Genomic DNA, 20,458 nt, shown 5'->3' on the forward strand with positions numbered 1-20,458 from the left:
GAGAGAGATGGATGGAGGGAGGGAAAAGGGAGGGAAGGATGGAAGAAGAGGGAGAGATGGAGAGAGAGATGGATGGAGGGAAGGAAAAGGGAGGAAAGGATGGAGGAAGGGGCTGAGAGATGGATGGAGGGAAGGAAAGGGGAGGAAAGGATGGAGGAAGGGGCTGAGAGATGGAGGGACGGATGGAGGGAGAGAAAAGGGAGGGAGGGATGGAGGAAGAGAGTGAGAAGGAGGAAGGGGGAGAGAGTGAGAGATGGAGGGACGGATGGAGGGAGAGAAAAGGGAGGAAGGGATGGAGGAAGACAGAAGGAGGAAGGGGGAGAGAGTGAAAGATGGAGGGAGGGAAAAGGGAGGAAAGGATGGAGGAAGAGGGAGAGACAGAGGGAAGAAGGGAATGTTGAAGAGAGCAATAAAATGGTTTGGGAAAAGTCCCGGGGCAAGCCCAGCCCGGGAGCGAACGAGGGGGCAGGTTTGAAAAGCAGCTAAAACCCTGCCAAACAGAGGCTTCGCCCCCTGCTCCCCCCGTGTGCATAGCCCTGTACTACGCGCTTGGGAAAGTACACTGAGCAGAGCTCCTGAGCCCTCTCCAGGTTAGCCCGGTTCCCATCGGGGCTTTGCTGCCCTAAAAATTAAATTTGAGTCTTCGATTCCGGAGGGGAAACTCCGGGGAAAGCTCGTTGTGAACGTGTCCGATCGCTTGTCTGCCGTGTGACCTTGGGTACGTCATTTTCATTTCTCTGGGCCTCACCTGTCAGATGGGGATGAGGACATTGAGCACCTTGTGGGACAGGGACTGTGTCCAACCTATCTTGTATCTAGCCCAGTGCTTAGCGCAGGGCCTGGCACAGAGTAAGTGCTTAACAAGTACCATTATTATCCCCTCGTTGTGGGCAGGGAATGTGTTTGATGTTGTAGTGTGCTCTCCCAAGCGCTTAGTACAGTGCTCTGCACAGAGTAAGTGCTCGATAAATACGATTAATAATTAATAATGTTATTACTATCATTATGTTGTACTGTGAGCTCGTTGCGGGCAGGGGATGTCACTGTTTATTGTTGTCCGGTACTTTCCCAAGTGCTTAGCACAGTGCCCTGCACACAGTAAGAGCTTAATAAGATTGAACGAACGAATGTACTCTCCCAAGCACTTAGTGCAGTGCTCTGCACACAGTAAGCGCTTAATAAGTACAACTGACTGAATGTATGTACTCTCCCAAGCACTTAGCACAGGGCCTGGCACAGAGTGAGTGCTTAACAAGTATCATTATTATCCTCTCGTTGTGGGCAGGGAATGTGTTTGATATAATAGTGTCCTCTCCCAAGCGCTTAGTACAGTGCTCTGCACCCAGTAAGTGCTCGATAAATACGATTAATAATTAATAATACTGTTATTACTATCATGTTGTACTGTGAGCTCGTTGTGGGCAGGGGATGTCACTGTTTATTGTTGTCCGGTACTTTCCCAAGTGCTTAGCACAGTGCCCTGCACACAGTAAGAGCTTAATACGATTGAACGAACGAATGTACTCTCCCAAGCACTTAGCGCAGTGCTCTGCACACAGTAAGCGCTTAATAAGTACGACTGACTGAAGGAATGTATGTACTCTCTCAAGCACTTAGCGCAGGGCCTGGCACAGTGTGAGTGCTTAACAAGCATCATTATTATCCTCTCGTTGTGGGCAGGGAATGTGTTTGATATTATAGTGTCCTCTCCCAAGCGCTTAGTACAGTGCTCTGCACCCAGTAAGTGCTCAATACGATTAATAATTAATAATACTGTTATTATTATCATTATGTTACACTGTGAGCTCGTTGTGGGCAGGGGATGCCACTGTTTATTGTTGTACTGTACTTTCCCAAGTGCGTAGCACAGTGCTCTGCACCCAGTAAGTGCTCGATAAATACGATTAAGAAATAATATTGTTATTACTATCATTATGTTGTACTGTGAGCTCGTTGTGGGCAGGGGAAGCCACTGTTTATTGTTGTACGGTACTTTCCCAAGTGCTTAGCACAGTGCTCTGCACAAAGTAAGAGCGTAATATGATTGAACGAACGAATGTACTCCCAAGCACTTAGCCACTGCAGTGCTCCGCACACAGTAAGAGCTTAATACGATTGAACGAACGAATGTACTCCCAAGCACTTAGTACAGTGCTCTGCACACAGTAAGCGCTTAATACGATTGAACGAACGAATGTACTCCCAAGCACTTAGTGCAGTGCTCTGCACACAGTAAGCGCTTAATACGATTGAACGAACGAATGTACTCCCAAGCACTTAGTGCAGTGCTCTGCACACAGTAAGTGCTTAATAAGTACGACTGACTGAAGGAATGTATGTACTCTCCCAAGCACTCGGTTCATTCATTCAATCGTATTTATCGAGCGCTTACTGTGTGCAGAGCGCTGGACTCAGCGCTTGGGAAGGCCAAGTCGGACAGCGCTCTGCACACAGTAAGCGCTCGATAAATACGACTGACTGAATGAATGTATGTACTCTCCCAAGCACTCAGTACATTCATTCATTCAGTCAATCGTATTTATCGAGCGCTTACTGTGTGCAGAGCGCTGGACTCGGCGCTTGGGAAGGCCAAGTCGGACAGTGCTCTGCGCACAGTAGGCGCTCGATAAATACGACTGACCAACTGACGGCCCCATTCCGGCTCCCCTTCCAGCCAGATGAATCCGATCAACAGGGAAATTAAAAAGTAGGCTCTCCCACCCCTATCCCAGGCCCCTTCCTGGCTGCAGGGAGAAGGCAGCGACCCCCGGGGCACTTCCAGGGCTTCCCTCCTGGAAAAAGCGCACAATCGGAGGCCTTGAAATCGACAGGAAAACACAGATGGCACCAAGGGGAAGGAAACAAAACCCCAACCCCAACAGGAAATCACCTTGGCTTCCCAGGAATGGTAAAATGTCTTTGTTTCAACTGGGCCATTTCTCTCGGTCGGTCGGAGTGAAGCTGGGGGATACTGAGGCCGCGGAGGTTAATAGGGCTGGGGGTTTGCCGGGCTAGTCGGGCCTGGGCCTGACTGCCAGCAGCAGTTACAAGCTGGAGCGTGCGGAATTCCCTCTCCGAAGGGATCCGACACACAGTCCGGCCGGCCGAAACTGCTGTTTTCCGAGGGAACTTCTCTCCTTTTCGACCAAAAAGGGACGGGGAGACTGGAGCGCGACTAGGTCCCGATTCGGTGGGATCAGCAAAAAGCAACATACAGTGAAGGAGGACAGAAGAGGGTTAGGGAGGAAGTCACGGCGGGAAGAAGTGAAAGTGATCAACATTAAAATTTCCGGCGCTCGGGAAGCTTTGAGAATCTCGGAATGCCGCCGATGCGGTTGGCAATTCCCTCGCTCTAAGAGCAAGGGAGATGATGATAATTGCATTTGTTGAGCTCTTCCCACGTGCCAGGTGTTGTACTGCGTGCTGGGGTAGAGGCGAGATAATCGGGAAGGGGGACAGGGATTGAACCCCCATTTTAGAGATGAGGAAACTGAGGCCCAGAGAAGTGAGGTGACTTGCCCAAGGTCACACAGCTGGCAGGTCCAGAGGCGGGGGCCTGCGCTCACAGTCTCAAGGGGGAAGAGAAGAGATACCCCATACTCAATCCCCAGAGAAGCAGCACGGGGCTGGGAATCGGAAGGACCTGGGTTCAATTTCCAGCTCTGCCACCTGTCTGCTGTGTGACCTTGGATGAGTCACTTCACTTCTCTGGGCCACAGTTCCCTCATCTGCAAAACGGGGACGGAGACTGTGAGTCCCATGTGGGGCAGGGACCGTCTCCAATCTGACCTGCTGTACCCACCCCAGCCCTTAACACTAAGCGCTTCACGATTACTGCTCTTTCATGGATGAGGAAACTGAGGCACCGAGAAGTTACGCGACCTGCTCAAGTTCAGCCGGCAAGTCAACGGCAGAACCAGGATTAGAACCCAGGCTCCCCGCCTCTCGGGCCCGTCCTCTTTCCACTGGGTCGCGTTGGGCTTACATTTCCACCATTTCATCGCCACAATTTCACCCCACTTCTTTCTCATCATCATCAATCGTATTTATTGAGCGCTTACTGTGTGCAGAGCACCGTACTAAGCGCTTGGGAAGTACAAATTGGCAACACATAGAGACAGTCCCTACCCAACAGTGGGCTCACAGTCTAAAAGGGGGAGACAGAGAACAGAACCAAACATACCAACAAAATAAAATAAATAGGATAGATAGGTACAAGTAAAATAGAGTAAAAAATATGTACAACCATATATACATATATACAGGTGCTGTGGGGAAGGGAAGGAGGTAAGATGGGGGGATGGAGAGGGGGACGAGGGGGAGAGGAAGGAAGGGGAATAAATAAATAGAGTAATAAATATGTACAACCATATATACATATATACAGGCGCTTTATTCTCAAATAATTCATGGCGCTTACCAAATTTAGACTCGGATATTTCATACACCGTGCAATCTATTGCTCCCTATACCCGATGCTATAAAAAATGGAGAGCTGATAGCGGTTCTCCCTCCCACTTAGACCGCGAGCCCCGTGGGGGACAGGGACTGGGTCCGACCTGATTGTCTCGCATCTACCCCAGCGCTTAGCACAGTGCCTGGCCCACGGTGAGCGCTTAACAAATACCACGTTTGTCCTCACCGTTACCTGATGGGCTCCTCTAATGCCCAGCTTCTCACTATCCCTCGATCTCCTCTGTCTCGTCGCCGGCCTCTTGTCCACATCCTGCCTCTGGCCTGGAACTCCCTCCCTCTTCAAGTTCATTCAATCGTCTTGAGCGCTTACTGTGTGCAGAGCACTGTACTAAGCGCTTGGGAAGTACAAGTCGGCAACATATAGAGACGGCCCCTACCCACCAACGGACTCACAGTCTAGAAGTCTTCAAATCCGACAGACGACGACTCTCCCCCACTTCAAAGGCTTGTTGAAGGCCCATCTCCTCCGAAAGTACCATAAGTACCATAAGTACAAGTACCATAATTATTATTATTATTATTCGATCCAGACCATTGATGGTTTTGACAGATGGAGTGAAAGCACGGAGGGAATGTAGGAATGCTCACCATTCTGCAGACCGGGTGGGAAAACTCTGGATCAGCGGGAAAGGCCACCTGAAAACAGAGGATGAAATTCAGTAAGGACAAGAGCACATGGAAATGCACTTAGGGATCAATCGATCGATCACTCAATCGTATTTATTGAGCGCTTACTGTGTGCAGAGCACTGTACTAGGCGCTTGGGAAGTTCAAGTTGGCAACATATAGAGACAGTCCCCACCCAACAGCGGGCTCACAGTCTAGAAGGGGGAGACAGAGAACAAAACAGAACATATTAACAAAATAAAATAAATACAATAGATACGTACAAGTAAAATAAATAGAGATCACATACCGTGCCACGGGGAAGAGAGTCAGTACGGGCTGCACAAAGAGCAGGAAAGAGGGTCCGGGACAGACTGACGACGCTGAACTCATCTCCAAGGTCGAGGCTGTTCTTCGACGAACCCCAGAAATGGGGGAATAAAACCAGTGTGGGGAATCCCACCCCGTCTTCTACTATCCCGACTCTGGAAAAGGAATGTTACTGGGAAGGGGCAGGATGATTAGAAGTGGCTCAGCTACATGTCCGTTATATTGTTATACTGGACTCTCCCAAACCCTAGACTATAAGCTCATTGCGGGCAGGGAATGCGTCTAGCAACTCTGCTGCATTATACTCTCATTTATTCATTCATCCAAATTTATTGAACACTTACTTCGTACAATCAATCAATCAATTGTATTTATTGAGCGCTTACTGTGTGCAGAGCACTGTACTAAGCGCTTGGGAAGTCCAAGTTGGCAACATCTAGAGACGGTCCCTACCCAACAGCGGGCTCGCAGTCTAGAAGGGGGAGGCAGAGAACAAAACCAAACATAAACAAAATAAAATAGAATAGATATGCACAAGTAAAATAAATATGTACAATCAATCATATTTATTGAGCGCTTACTGTGTGCAGAGCACTGCACTAAGCACTTGGGAGAGGACAATACAACAGACACATTCCTGCCCATGCCAAGCTCACAGTCTCCCAAGTGCTCAGTACTGATAATAATTATGATTATGGTATTTGTTCAGCGCTTCCCACGTACAAGGTGCTGTACTGAGCTCTGGGGTGGATACCAACAAATCAGGTTGTCCCAAGTGGAGCTCACAGTCTCAATCCCCATTTTACAGAAGCGGCAACTGAGGCACAGAGAATTAGAGTGACTCGTCCAAGGTCACACAGCAGACAAGTGGCGGAGCCGGGATCGGAACCCACGACCCTCGCCCTCCCAGGCCGGCGCTGTATCCGCCACACCACGCCGCTTCTCTCGCAGTGCTCTGCGCATCGTAAGCACTCAATGAATACGACCGATTGAGGTGGGACTTTAGGGAGGCACGGAAGGAAAAACGCAATGACGAAAACACTAGCGCAACACAAAACCATGACAAATTCGTGCACACACAATCGGTGACGTTACGGCAGCCGCCGTAGCCCACCCAAAGTTCTCTGTTTTTCTGAGTTTCCCGTCACGCTGTCACATAGCAAGACAGGAGACGCTTTCCCCCATGAACTCGGCCTCTTGTAGAGATTCGAATCTGGAACTCGGCACGTTCAGCAGTCAGGGGGTCCAGCGGGTCGGAAACTACGCCAGGCGGAATCCGATATACTGTGTGACTTCTAATAATGATGAATAATTGTGGTATTTGTTAAGCGTTTACTACGTGCACTGTTCTAGGCTCTGGGGTAGATACAGGGTAATCAGGTTGGACACGGTCCCAATCAATCAATCATATTTATTGAGCGCTTACGATGTGCAGAGCACTGTACTAAGCGCTTGGGAAGTACAAATTGGGAACATCTAGAGACAGTCCCTACCCAACAGTGGGCTCACAGTCTAAAAGGGGGAGACAGAGAAAACCAAACATACTAACGAAATAAAATAAATAGAATAGATATGTACAAGTAAAATAAATTGGGGTCCCGGTCTTAATCCCCATTTTACAGATGAGATAACTGAGGCACAGAGAAGTGACTTGCCCGTGGTCACACAGCAGAGAAGTGGCAGGGCTCAATTCGAACCCACACCCTCTGATTTTCCCAATCCCCATTTCGCAAATGAGGGAACTGAGGCACGGAGAAGCGACACACCGTTTCTCTTCTCCTTGGGCATATAATGAACAGAAAGTCATATTTAGAATATTTATCAGCTTTAAAATAGCATTTGTTTCTTTGTGATATATATAACTAAAAGGAACTCCTGACCCAAACGTATATATTTCAGATATTTTAAGAAATCGGATTTTCTGTAAATTAGCCCCGCAGGCAACAATTTGCCTGAATCCCGGGGGTTGTAATTTGTAGCAGGCCAAGAGGCGGGCCTGATTTTATTTATACAGCTATATAATCCAATTCTTAGCTTGGAGAGAAGGCTGGTCATATTCAATTTGTACTTCCCAAGCGCTTACTACAGTGCTCTGCACATAGTAAGCGCTCAATAAATACAATTGATGATGATGATGATATTCACACATCCATCAGTGGGTACTCAGAGCACATTACGTTTCAAAGCCCAAAAATCAGTGCCCACATTTCATATCTCCTTTGAACTCTGGGCAGTTTCTTGATAAATGTACCTTTCTGAAGACATCTGTGTTTTCCATTTCGATGTTGCTGGATACGTCATCCTTTCAAATTCTTCAAGAGGACCCTTTCGGCACACGTCACTGCTATTCACAGGCGTCCGTCCCCCCGAAATATCGCTTCGGAGTTTTACTTTGATACTGCTATTTTCCACCGTCATTAATATTCGATCCGCTCGGCTGGGCCGGGACGTGCTTTGTGGGTAGGACCCGAGGTGGAATTCGGGAACATTTTTCCAATAATCCGCGTCTGGTTGACGCAGTACACCGTGGTGTTGAGACAACAGGTTATGTGCTTTTCCTCATACAAAATTCTGGAAGAACACCCCCCTATTACAACATTACTGCCTGAAGAGAACATAACTCTTTGCTGCAGGTACTTACGAAGGACATTTCCAGTCTCCAGAGATCCATAATAATAATAATAATAATAATAATAATAATAATATAATCGTAGTAATTCTCATTAGTAGCAGTTATATGGGTTCTAGAGTTTCCATAATCGCAGTTAATGAAAAGCGTACAAAAAAGGCTGAATTCCTCCTGCAAGAGTTGCTAAAACTGAAATACACGCTTATCTAGAGCCAAACAAACACGAAAATGGGCGATGTTCCAATTGAGGAGAGACCAGGCAGCCTGTGGTAGAGTCTAGTGTTTATTGTATGCTATGGAAGGTACACTCGAATTTCCAAAATTTAAAACATATAAAAAGTGGTTAAGGGCTAACGTCGTATCAACAGCGGGTAAACGTGTGAGGATGTTTATTATACAGCAGGGGTACGATGGTAGTGCTAATGCCAACGCGGCACCACGGAAGTTAGTCTAAAAAAAGGCGCTCAACTTTATACAAACAACAACCATCTGTCGCTGTTTAAGAATACCGGGGCACCGTCTGCTTCTAACGATTAGCAGCCTCATAACGTTTCCATCTTAAAGGTTACCTAGTGGCAGCGAATTCGGTTTGGCAAATGTTTCAAACTGAAGAAAAATGGAAACGTCACTACTTCACCGAAATGCACATCCAAAGAGCGAGAGGTACGGATCAGAACTCTCCCTATATGAAATAATTTACACACAGATGAAAGCTAGGACACTATCTAAAATAATCACTAGAATACAGTTTCTCCTCTGAAATAAACAGGCAAGTAGGCTCTGCATTATCCAATATCAAAGACCACGTAGGTGTGAAGTGACTTGCAACCTGACGCCCTAAAATGAAGATGAGTAATTTCAGTGAATGTGCAACCTAAATCAACCAAGCGTCTACTGCAGTACAACCATATTAAGAAACCACTGATCAGAAGTACAACCGCATGAGGGGAAAAAAAGAATCGGAAACCACAAAACCATTTGTCAGCCAGAAAGAAGGACAGCTCCACAGTTTACAGGTAAAACCGAGGCAACAGAAATACGTGCTGAAACTTGGCTTCGAGAAGTGGGTATTTATGCAGAAGATATAACGCTTTGCTTGTAGACCGCGTGGTAGGCGTTTCTCAGCAACACGTAGGGAAAACAAGACTCCAGGAGGTCCATGGTCAGGAACGGGGATTCCTGCACAATCTGAAAGAAAGGAAGTCAGAGGGCTTCCTGAGTTCGCCCGCTTCCGTGGCATCTGCGGGGAACGGCTCCGTGCCCACGGAAACAACGCGAACCCATTAGTACCAGCAAGCGTGGAGCAGAAAGGAGAAAGGAGCGGCTCTCTCAGGGGGAAAAGGAAACCTTGCAAGGATCGAGACGCACACCCAAAAAACAGCTCCGGGCGCTACGGACGCCAAACGCGCCCGCGCCGTAAGGGGTGGCCTTTTTGCCAGCGCAAAGTGGCCGGAACTGTGGGTCTCGCCGTTGGCCTTTCTATCCCCGCGTCGACTGGCAAGTCAGTCCCGCGAATCAGTGGGGTCAGAGGGACGCCTGTAGAAAAGGCTTTCCGTGGTAGCCCGAGATGAAAACGCTCCTCGCCTACGGAGCTGAGCGCTCAAGCGATGCTCTCAGAGGCACGTTTACTACAACCTTCACGTTGGGAGCTACTCGCAGACACCTGATTTGCCCCCCTTTAAACCCGTCACGTTTTAGCCGTGCGGAAATGTGGATAAGATCGGTTTGGGGGTTTTCTGCGCGGCAACGGCGATCGTCAAGGTGCCTGGGTGGGACGGAGGAGTGAAAATGTCGATGGATTTTCATGAAGCTGCAACACCGTGGTAGTTGCATCCGCAAAAACACCGACATTATCATACGACCGTGCAAAGTCAATCCTTCTCTGCTATCCCCATCAATAATCCACCCACACTGTTTAGGGGACCAATTGTTTGAACACCGCTGTAACCGTTAAGCAGTTACTTTTAGCTACCGGTACAATGCCAAATTCATTCATTCATTCGATCATATTTATTGAGCACTTCCTGCGTGCAGAGCACTGTACTAAGCGCTCGGAAAGTACAATATTCTGGTACAGAAGTTCCCGTCACTGCTAAAGGGCATCACGACACCATTTCCCCAGTCTTCCATCACGTTCTTCTCAAAGCTAAAACGTCACGGCCGAAACGACTGGCTACTTTAGTCAGTTTATTTTTACAGATGGTCATCCTGACGGGAACGACCGCTGTTCTAGTTGGGTGTTCATTCCGGGGGAGTTAGAAACAAACGGTGGGGCTCACCATGTCAAGTAGTAAATAGACGGATTCCCTGTTTCTTGTAGTAGTTTTATCCGTCTCCTGTCCAATTTTCAGTAGACTGGATGAGGCAAGCTGAAAAAGAAAAAAAAATGACGACCGATGGATAATTCGGTTCGGCGGTCTATTTCGATGAGGTATTTCCGTTTAGTCTCACGCTTTATCGATACCTTGGAGTGACACTTCCGACCTACAAACTGAGTGCTCGGGGAATTTCGTCCACAAGTTTACTGTGGGTACGGGGGGCTTTAAAAAGCACAAAGCTCAGATATTAAGCAACGATATTTACAGGGCGGCGCCTACTGTGTGCTTGGGCGAGTGCGGCAGCGTTAAGAAGACACAATCCAGGATCATCCAAGAGCTCACAATCTGGCAAAATAATTTCAAATGGGAAACAGGGAACGGAAAAAAGGACAGGTGGATGAGTAAGCGCTTAAAAGAGAAGTATAGTCTCTAAACCGTACGCTGGAACACGCCTACCCACTCTGCTGTATCGTCCTCGCCCAAGCGCTTAGTACGGCGCTCTGCACATAGTAAGCGCTCAATAAATAGCACCGATCGAGTGACAGTGGGGCACTTAAGTGACCGTGTACGGAAGTGCGGCAGTTACTGGGGAGTGCGCAAGGGTGGAACGGTGGAAATGTGACGAGGTGCTAGTTGGGACGGTATGTTGCCAATTTGTACTTCCCAAGCGCTTAGTACAGTGCTCTGCGCACAGTAAGCGCTCAATAAATACGATTGATGATGATGATGATGACCCGGGGGGGATGTGGAAGCAGAACTCCAGGATGCCGCTGAAGACGGGAAGAGTGATAGTCTGGTGGGTTTGGAAGGAAGGGAGCTCCAGGGAAGAGAAAGGGCATCGACAGGGTAGAATAATCACTGGGATATTTGTTAAGCGCTTACTACGTCATAACGGTAATAACAATGACTGTGGTACTTGGTAACTACATCCTAATAGTAATAACAATGACTGTGGTAGACTTGTTAAGCGCTCACTATATGTCAAGCACTAGGGTGGATACCAGCAAAACAGGTTGGACGCAACCCCCGTCCCACGTGGGGCTCCCGGTAGCAGTCACCATTTTACAGATGAGGCTAATGAGGCCCAGAGCCGTGAAATGACTTGCCCAAGGTCACTGGTCAGGGGTAGGTACAAACTAATCAGGTGGGCCACAGTCCCTGTTTTGCACGGGACTCACGGTTTACGGGAAGGAAGAACGGGGGCAGTGGGACGGGAATGCCAGCTGGCACCCTACAACCCACACTGGGAAAACCGTTCCTTCGAGATGCCGGCGAGTCGCGGGACTACGGCCTGGCCTGCTCGTGTCCGTGAAGTAAATGACTCGCCCCAAGCCACACGGCTGACGTTGCATTTCTGCGGCCCAATTCCGGGGCTGCTGGTCTGGGAAGATCAACGCTACTTACGGCCAGAAATTCTTTAAGACGGTCCTCGATGCTCCCCTTGTGAATGGTGAACAGGGCGGCCGCGATCTGATTGATGGCTTTCGCCAGGCAATGGATGTTGTTGCAATGTCCTACCAGAGCACAGAAATACCGTTACGCTACGCCGTGCCGAACGGTCCGCAGGCAGGTTTTATTATTATTATTATGGCATTTATTAAGCACTTACTATGTGCAAAGCACTGTTCTAAGCGCTGGGGGTATACAAGGTGATCAGGTTGTCCCACGCAGGGCTCACAGTCTTAATCCCCATTTTACAGATGAGGGAACTGAGGCTCAGAGAAGCGAAGTGACTTGCCCAAGGTCACACAGCAGGCATGTGGCGGAGCCGGAATTCGAACCCATGACCTCTGACTCCAAAGCCCGGGCTCTTTCCACTGAACCACGCTGCTTTTATGCTGCTTCAAAGCAGTTCATCACCAATGGAAATCACCGTAATTGCTCTATTAGCTACGAGGAGCTGTGAGGAGGGGGAGAATTCAGCCAAACGTGTGTTTGGGGGGGGAGTGTGTAGGGTTACCCAGTGGAGGGCTTTTTTTCTTTTAAAAAAAAAGTATCTTAATGGCTACCCATTTGACTTTCTTCAACTTTTCTCTCAGGCTCTGTCACACGCTGCAGAATCTGGCTCCACTATCCTAACGCCTTTTTCTCCAAAAGCGTCAACAGGTGTGGAGGCCTGACCTTCCTCAAATTAATTATCTGCATCACCATTATCCTTCCTCTGGCGCGGACCGTAAAGAGTAGATGGTGCCCCCCAATTACAGTACACCAACAGAAGGACAAACGAAAATTCTACGAAGCATGTGTTTCTTTCTAACATCTTAAGGGACGGAAACGATCGTAAATTAACTTCAGTACGACTGTAGTTCTCATGTGCAGTTTATGAAAACCTCACATATTTAGCTCAGCACGTTGTTTTCCCAGAACAGTGTCCTCTAAAGAAATCATCTTTATAGGTAACAATTATCAACATTTCTTCACTGACACTTGACAAAAATCTAGACCCCTACCTTCAATAGCAGGACTGTACTGAGACATGACATTACTAGCCAGTGTTGGCAAGGACACTGCCACAAAGACCATGAGAAGACAGGCAATTTTATATTCTTCTTCCGGACTTATATTTTCTGGAAAAAAAAAAATCAGGTTATAGAAAAAAGGCTGTCATGTTAGAATCTGGTTAGATCTTTAAATCTTTTTTTAAAAAATCAATGCACGACATTATTTGAAGAAAAAAATGAATACACAATGTGGCAGAAGAAAAAGAAAAGGCAAGAACTTCAAAAAAATCTACACTTTTCTAACAATGTATGGGATTGAAGGCTGTCACAAACTATTGCTCTATAAACAATTTGCTTACCTTTAAAAACACTCCCATCTGAAGAAAGACATTTTCAAACAACAAGCTATACAGATTGAGGGCAAGCAGAGGAATGTGTTTATCTTGCCCTAGTTGAGAAATGTACGGAATTTTATTAACTCTGGTTTTCGGAGCCTACCACTGAACCTATAGACAAGCTGTGCTACTCTGTTTAAGATGACCCTTTCAAAGGGAATTCTGAATTGGACATAAAATAAAGTGGGTCTTCGAACACTTCCTGGATTGTAAATTCAGGTGGGGCCCGGGGAAACATTCGTAAAGATGTCCACAATCATCAGTAGCTTCAACACTGGTATCTGTTGAGCATCTACAAATGCAAAATATTATTCTGGGGGCAAAGAGAGAAAAGGGAGGAGAGAAAAGACATGATCTGAACTATTTTACTTTCAAGGCTGTTCTCCCTCCTACTTAATACAGCGCCTGGCACATAGTAAGCACCTAACAAATACCATAATTATTGTTATTATTTGGACTGTTAGTCCTATGTGAGACTTGATTATCTTGTATCAACCCCCACGCTTAGTACAGTGCTTGAACATAGTAAGCCCTTTTCTCATTTTATAGTATTTGTAAAGCACTTACTACGTGCCGGGCACTGTACTAAGCACTGGGGTAGATACAAGATAATCAGGTCGGACCCAGTCCGTATCCCACATGGGGCTCACGGTCTTAATCCTCGTTTAGGTAACTGAAGAACAGAGGTAACTGAGGCACAGGGAAGTGAAGTGACTTGCCCAAGGTCACCCCTGACAAATGGTGGAGCCACGATTAGAACCCACATCCTTCTGACTCTGGGGCCCGTGCTCTGTCTACTAGGCCACCCATAATTATTGTCGTTAGTCTTATTATTATTATTATCAAAAACTTTGCCCCCGAATAGAAATTCTTTACTTAGAAAGGTTGGCAAGCACTCTTGCACCTGGGAACTAGAAAACCTTTTATTTAATTTAAATGTATAGAGAGAGGAGCAAGGAGAACACTAAACAACACATTCTAACGAGTCAGTTCTCGGTGTACTGTTCCTGAATATCTTTGGTCAATTTGTTGTTCTTAAAAAAAAAAAAATATGTTCTAGGCAATCGCGACTTAAGAAAGGTCAGGCACTTTGCTATGGAGGATACTGATCAAACAGTAAATGCCAAACAACGGTTCTATCTGGACTGCCTAAACTGGGGGTTTTTTTTTCAGCCTTGTGAAAAAATATTTCTTACTCAGGAGATGAATACTACTTTTCCAAATACTTGCCGTTTATTCCTTAGTGGATTCTCACCTGATTTTTGGGAGGACAGCGCTACAACCAAAGCCGGGTCGATCTCACAAGGCAATCCAGCAGCTGATGACAGCTCATACACGTTCATCGCAACCTGACGGAACAGCAAATGTTTAAAAGTGAGGAGGGTTTCATCCCACATCCTAAGAAATTCTTGACCACCAGCAGATTTAGCGAGACTTGTCTCTCAGGCCGCTCCCTCCCCATCAGATCTCCCACCCCTCGGCTCTCCAGAGCCTTAAAGCTCTCCTAAAATCCCACCTCTTCCAGCAGGATCGGAACTGACCTCCGAAAGAAAAATAATGATATAGTATCGAAATGTTAAAGAGCACAATTCCTAACAAAGCCAGAGTGATTTTTAATTTCCTTTTCTTTTTACTGAACTCTTGTTGTCTACCCACCCGCTGAAATCGGACACGAAATGATAAAATAAAAATTTGACGGCATTTGTGAAGTTATTTCACCTTAACTTTACAGTCAAGTCAGTCTTATCTGGGTAACGCCGACATCCCAGAATCTCTCTGATACCAGATCTTTATGGATTCATCCGTACCTGTTCTCGACCAGGATTTTACCGACAGTTCTTTCGAGGGCCACGAAATCTCTTTCAGCAGATCCACGTATTAGGACTGGCCAATGCCACGTGCCCCGCTACTGGTTTTACTTTTCCAGAGAGCTCAAAATTTCCTGGGAGACTTTTTTTCCCGGACTCTCATGGCAGAGTGCAGACCCTTATGGTTGAAGAGTCATAACTATCTTCTCCTACCTATCTTCTCTACTCTCCATCTCCAGCCCCTCCCAACTCTGTGCTCCCATTTCTCCCAAGTGGAAGGAAACTGGTGGACAGAAGAAGGAATTAAAAGATCGATCAATCAATGGTACTTATTGAGCGCCTTCTGGTGACAGAGCATTGGCACCCGGAACAGCTCGTAGACGCAATCCCTGCCCTCGGGAAGCTTATGACGTGAAGGAGACTTGGGAAACTGCAGGGAGCTTGACTCAATCCCGAACCAAAATATGCTGGACAGCTGTTTATTGGGGCTTCACTGAGAGTGTTTCTACTTGGAAGTACTCAATCAAAATGGGCCTAACTTTTGTCTGCATTTCCCATAACGGCAATCAGAGAAACAGAAAGCGTTTACCTTCATGTCTGTCTCCCTTGGAATGTGATCCTTAAAGTCTTCGATTGAACTTACGAGGAAAGGAATGTGGTAGGATAAGACCTAAAAGAGGCGATACAATGGGGCTTTTTCATATCATCTAACAAACATGCACCATGGACTAACTCCATTTTTCACAAGTTACTTTTACTTTATGCATTTTCAAACAGTTTTCTGAAGTACTGAGACACTTGGAAGTGAAACGCATTTAAGATTTAGCTTGTGCCTGCCAAAATGGAAAAACGTTTTAAACATCATTAAAGTTAAAAAGCACAGACACACATCCGGTCAAATTATAAACCCCGGATTCCAATACCAAAGCCAGATCAGGTTTGAGTAACAGCTCTTCAAAATCGCCATAGTTGAGTACAGTACTTAATTTTACAGAGCAGTGACTTCCAAGATCAGCTTTAATTCTACATCCAGCCACCCCCATTATAAAGTTCTTCTTCAATTCTGCTTTTAGGTTCTTTCCCACCCTCTCATCCTGAGGTAAAAGTTTAAACAGGCTGCAAGAGCCCCCTTCCTCTCCTCCTCAACCTTTGAAGTGCTTTGATCTAGTTAGACAGAATGATTAAAGAGCCCATTTCACAATTAGCACTAAATAATGTGCCATCTTTCACATCCAGTTAAGTATTTACATATGTTCATGTTTAAAAAGCTAATTAAAAAACATTCACGGGGTTCAGATTTATATTACCATTTGATAATGTTTCCATATCTTTTGTGTATTATACTGGTATTGCTTTAGTCCATTTTTGGCATTTGGGGGTCTGCAATTCATGCACCTAAAACATTACGTCCTAGGGGAAACAACGCTGCACCTTGGCACTCCTTTAAAAACACTTATTTTCCCAGATCCAAACGGAAGCATTAACCAAGGCTAAGCGATGTGCCCTCTTTATCTAGGAGATGCAAATATTCCTAGAAAAACAGAAGTGGTAGTTTTAACCGAGGAAAGGGTGGTGCTTTCCGCGATCGGTCGCTTACATCTCTCAGTGCTTCTTGTGCCAAGGAGCGGAAAGACAGGATTACGCCGATTATCGTCATCCTCTTCAGAACGCTGTCGACGGCTAAAAAAAATGAGGAAAAACAATTACACACGGGATCTTTACTGTTTCTGCGCTGGGTATGAATGTCCATATATGAAATCACGGAATTCAACAGCTGATAATCTTTAAAATCCTGAAACGCTGGAAGGAGGAGAGATACTGTGGGACGGCATCCTCCGTTGTAATTTTTGGAAATACTCAGGCTCAGAGAAAGTGGATTAGGAAATGAGGCAGAAGTAACCTATTAGCTGCTGTATTTAGCCCTGAAGCAAGGGGAAATCGTAGATGATCATCACGACCTTCAAGAAAATCTCCACTGATGTAACAGCGGCACTCTGTTGGGAAGCAACAAAGAGATGGAGCGCTGCAGGCAGCAATCAGATGACTCTCAGACGCCCTAAGTAGCACCCCAAAAAATAGAGCGCGGGCCTGGGGAGTCAGGAGGATGTGGGTTCTAATCCCGACTCCGCCACTTTTCTGCTGTGCGACCTGGGGCAAGTCACGACGACTTCTCTGGGCCTCAGTTACCTCATCCCCATTGTACAGATGAGCTCAGTGAGGGCCAAAGAAGTGAAGTGACTCACCCAAGGTCACCCAGCAGACATCTGGTGGAGCTGGGGTAAGAACCCGGGTCCTTGACTATCAGGCACGTGCTCTACCCATTTATTCATTCATTCAATCATATTTATTGAGCGCTTACTGTGCACGGCACTGTACTAAGTGCTTGGAAAGTTCAATTCGGCAACAAATAGAGACAATCCCTGCCCACAGTTGGCTCACAGTCTAGAAGGGGAGGAGACAGACATCAAAGCAAGTAAACAGGCATCAATAGTATCAATTGAAATAGAATTATAGATATATACACATCATTAGCCACGCTGCTTCTCCTCGCTTTCTGTTTGAAAAATGGGCAAATTCCACTCAGAATTTTGTTTGGTTTTGACCTCAAGAAAAGACAGAATGGCACCACGAAGGGACTGAAGTGTGGTATAGTTTCTACTATACGGGAGAATCAGGCCTTGGGCCCGTGTTCGCTTGGGCTTTTTCTTCCCAGAATTGTTTAGATTTGGGTGGTAGCACACGGGGGGTCTCGCAGAGGAGGATTTTGACACCCCCTGGGGACAGCATGGGATGCCTGGTTTGAGAGACAGTGGCACGGAGGGAAAAAGGCAGGGGACGCAAACGGTTCACTGACGAAGGAAGCTGAGTAGGAAAAGCAGGGCGAACAAAGGGAAGGGAAGAGAAAAATACAACCGGCGGGAAACAAAGAAAGAGCTGGAGGGGAAAAAATAGCATCTGTGCCTTGAAAGGAGAAAGAACACAGGAAACAGGCGTGAAAGCAGGGAATGGAGAGGGATGGGAGAAGGGGCAGTGGGGAAGAGGTTGGGGGGACATAACAGACCCTTTAATTTATAAAGGATGCTATTTAATCCTCATATAAAAAAGTTGTGATCACAGGCGGCATGCTAGCACATTAGCTTCCAAACTACGGTTAACTCGTGGATGGTGATGGTAGTAATAGTACCAGTAGCGGTAGCGCTGCTAAATTATAAGCTCGCTGTGGGCAAGGAACGTGTCTACCAACTCTGTTATATCGTACTCTCGGAAGCGGTTAGTACAGTGCTCTGCATACAACAATAATAATAATAATCACAATGATGAGGGTATTCGTTAGGCTCTATGTGCACTGTTCTAAGCGCTGGGCTGGATACAAGGTTATCAGGTTGCCCCACGTGGGGGTCGCGGTCTTAATCCCCATTTTACGGAGGAGGTAACTGAGGCACAGAGAGGTTAAGTGACTTGCCCAAAGTCACATAGCTGTCAAGTGGCGGAGCCGGGATTAGTACCCAGGAGGTTGAAAAGGGATGGACGGGGGGGGAATGGAGCGACAGCTGATTAGGCTGTGGGATTGAGAGAGGGTTTTCCCAGGACGGGGGAGATTTGGGCGTGTTTGAAGGCGACAAAGAGCGAAGAGGCAGGAGCGAGGGAAGGGGAAACAAGGAGAGCATGGGCTTTGAAGGGGCGGGAGAGGCCAGAGTCAGTGACACGAGGAATGGATTTTGGGGGTAGGCAAGGGACCCCCCTCAAGAAACAGCAGGGAACGTTTTCTTCATTTTTACAATACGAATTTCCCAAGAGAAGGAATACCTCCTCCTTGCTATCATGTAGCACCTTTATTCCCAGAGCACTTTTACATTACGCAGCTCAATTTCCCCCTTGCGACACCCTGCAGGGTCGGCAAAGGCGGCTACTGTCCTCATTTTGCAGCGGAGACCGAGGCCCGGGGAGGTTGAGTGACTTGCCCCAAGTCGCACATTCTTTCCACCACGCCACCCTGCCTCTCTCTCAAGTCCACTATTACATATGATTGTCTCCTGTGAAATATTTCTAAAGGATGGGGACGAGAAAGTCGAAGTGGAAAACCGCTGAACGGGAGACTATATGCAGGGTTACTAATTCTTTCTTGCCTTTAAAAAAAGAGCAGCAAAGATATGGAGAAAAATACTATATTGAAAGTTAAAAAAACATATAACGGCACTCAGTTGAACTGATGAGGACGTGGAGTAATCCATTCATTTCTGCCGTGCCCTTGCCAAAAAGTGCAGTATTCCGATGTGAATAGGATATTATAAAAAAGATAGACGGGAGCCTAACAGGACTTTTGGCTCGATGGGATATTTTCTAATTCCCTGGGTCAACAGGAATGTTTTTCACATTTCGCTATTTATATAAATGGGGGGGGCAGAAGTAAGCACCGCACACTGCCACGGGACCTCAGCTTTTAGAGCAGCACCGCGAGTTACTCACAGGATAATCTTTTAAAGAGGGCGGCCATCTGGTCCGGCTTGTCGAAACTGGTCCTCATTTGCGTCAGCACATCCACGTTCTCCACCACGAGTTTCTGAAAAGAAGCGAGACCTCGGGTCAGGCCCACATCTCCGTACGGCGAGAAGACAGGAAGAGGAAGGCTCGGGGAAGAGCGACAGGCAAAGGGCAGGGAGCAGAACTCACGAGACCCCAGACACTCGCACGATCTTTTCCTCTAAAGAAACCATTCAATTTTTCAAAGAGGTTTACATTTTCCCTTTGCTGTCTGAAAACAAATCGGAGGAAATACAGTGAAACACAACCAAAGTAAGCAGTGAGTCGCCATGATCAGCCCTTAAATCAATGCTTGGGATTTAACAGAGTAAGAACCAAGAGAAACTTTATATGAGAAGCTGCATGGCCCAGTGGAAAGATCAGGGTCCTGTGAGTCGGAGGACCTGGGTTCTAATCCTAGCTCCGCCACTTCTGTATGGCATTCGTTAAGCCTTCACTACGTGTCGAACATTCATTCAATCGTATTTACTGAGCGCTTACTGTGTGCAGAGCACTGTACTAAGCGCTTGGGAAGTACAATTTGGCAACATATAGAGACGGTCCCTACCCAACAACGGGCTCACAGTCTAGAAGAACACTGTTCTAAGCACTGTGGTAGACACAGGTTAATTAGGTTGGACGCAGTCCCTGTTCCACATGGGGCTCACAGTCTAAGTAGGAGGGAAAAAGGGATAACTGAGGCACAGAGAAGTTAAGTGATTTGTAACAAGGTCACACGGCAAACAACTGGCAGAGCTGGGATTAGAAGCCCGATCCTCTGACTCCCAGTTAAGTGACCTTGGGAAAATCACTTAGCTTCTCTGGGCCTCAGTGAACTCATCTGCAAAATGGGGATTAAGACTGAGTCCCAGGTGAGACAGGGACTGTAACCAACCTGATTAGACTGTATCTACCCCAGTGCTTAGTACAGTGC

The 20,458-nt window shown here is 46.8% G+C and overlaps 1 protein-coding gene across 5 annotated transcripts in view; it reads right to left on the reverse strand.

Annotated features, from left to right (window-relative positions):
- Positions 1–8,308: 8,308 nt before the first annotated feature.
- NCKAP1 (NCK associated protein 1) overlaps positions 8,309–20,458 on the reverse strand; it is a 165,215-nt gene continuing 153,065 nt past the window's right edge. For all 5 annotated transcript variants that reach the window (XM_038751736.1, XM_038751733.1, XM_038751732.1 and 2 more), the window contains 8 exons: positions 19,471–19,564; positions 16,601–16,683; positions 15,593–15,673; positions 14,451–14,544; positions 12,810–12,926; positions 11,764–11,873; positions 10,321–10,410; positions 8,309–9,229 (listed from right to left, as the gene is read on the reverse strand). In XM_038751736.1, the coding sequence (XP_038607664.1) occupies positions 9,113–9,229; positions 10,321–10,410; positions 11,764–11,873; positions 12,810–12,926; positions 14,451–14,544; positions 15,593–15,673; positions 16,601–16,683; positions 19,471–19,564 (786 nt within the window). In that variant the 3' untranslated portion in view covers positions 8,309–9,112. The remainder of the gene's footprint in view (positions 9,230–10,320; positions 10,411–11,763; positions 11,874–12,809; positions 12,927–14,450; positions 14,545–15,592; positions 15,674–16,600; positions 16,684–19,470; positions 19,565–20,458) is intronic.

This window comes from Tachyglossus aculeatus, chromosome 9 (assembly GCF_015852505.1).
Source record: "Tachyglossus aculeatus isolate mTacAcu1 chromosome 9, mTacAcu1.pri, whole genome shotgun sequence".
NCBI classification, from domain to species: Eukaryota; Metazoa; Chordata; class Mammalia; order Monotremata; family Tachyglossidae; genus Tachyglossus; species Tachyglossus aculeatus.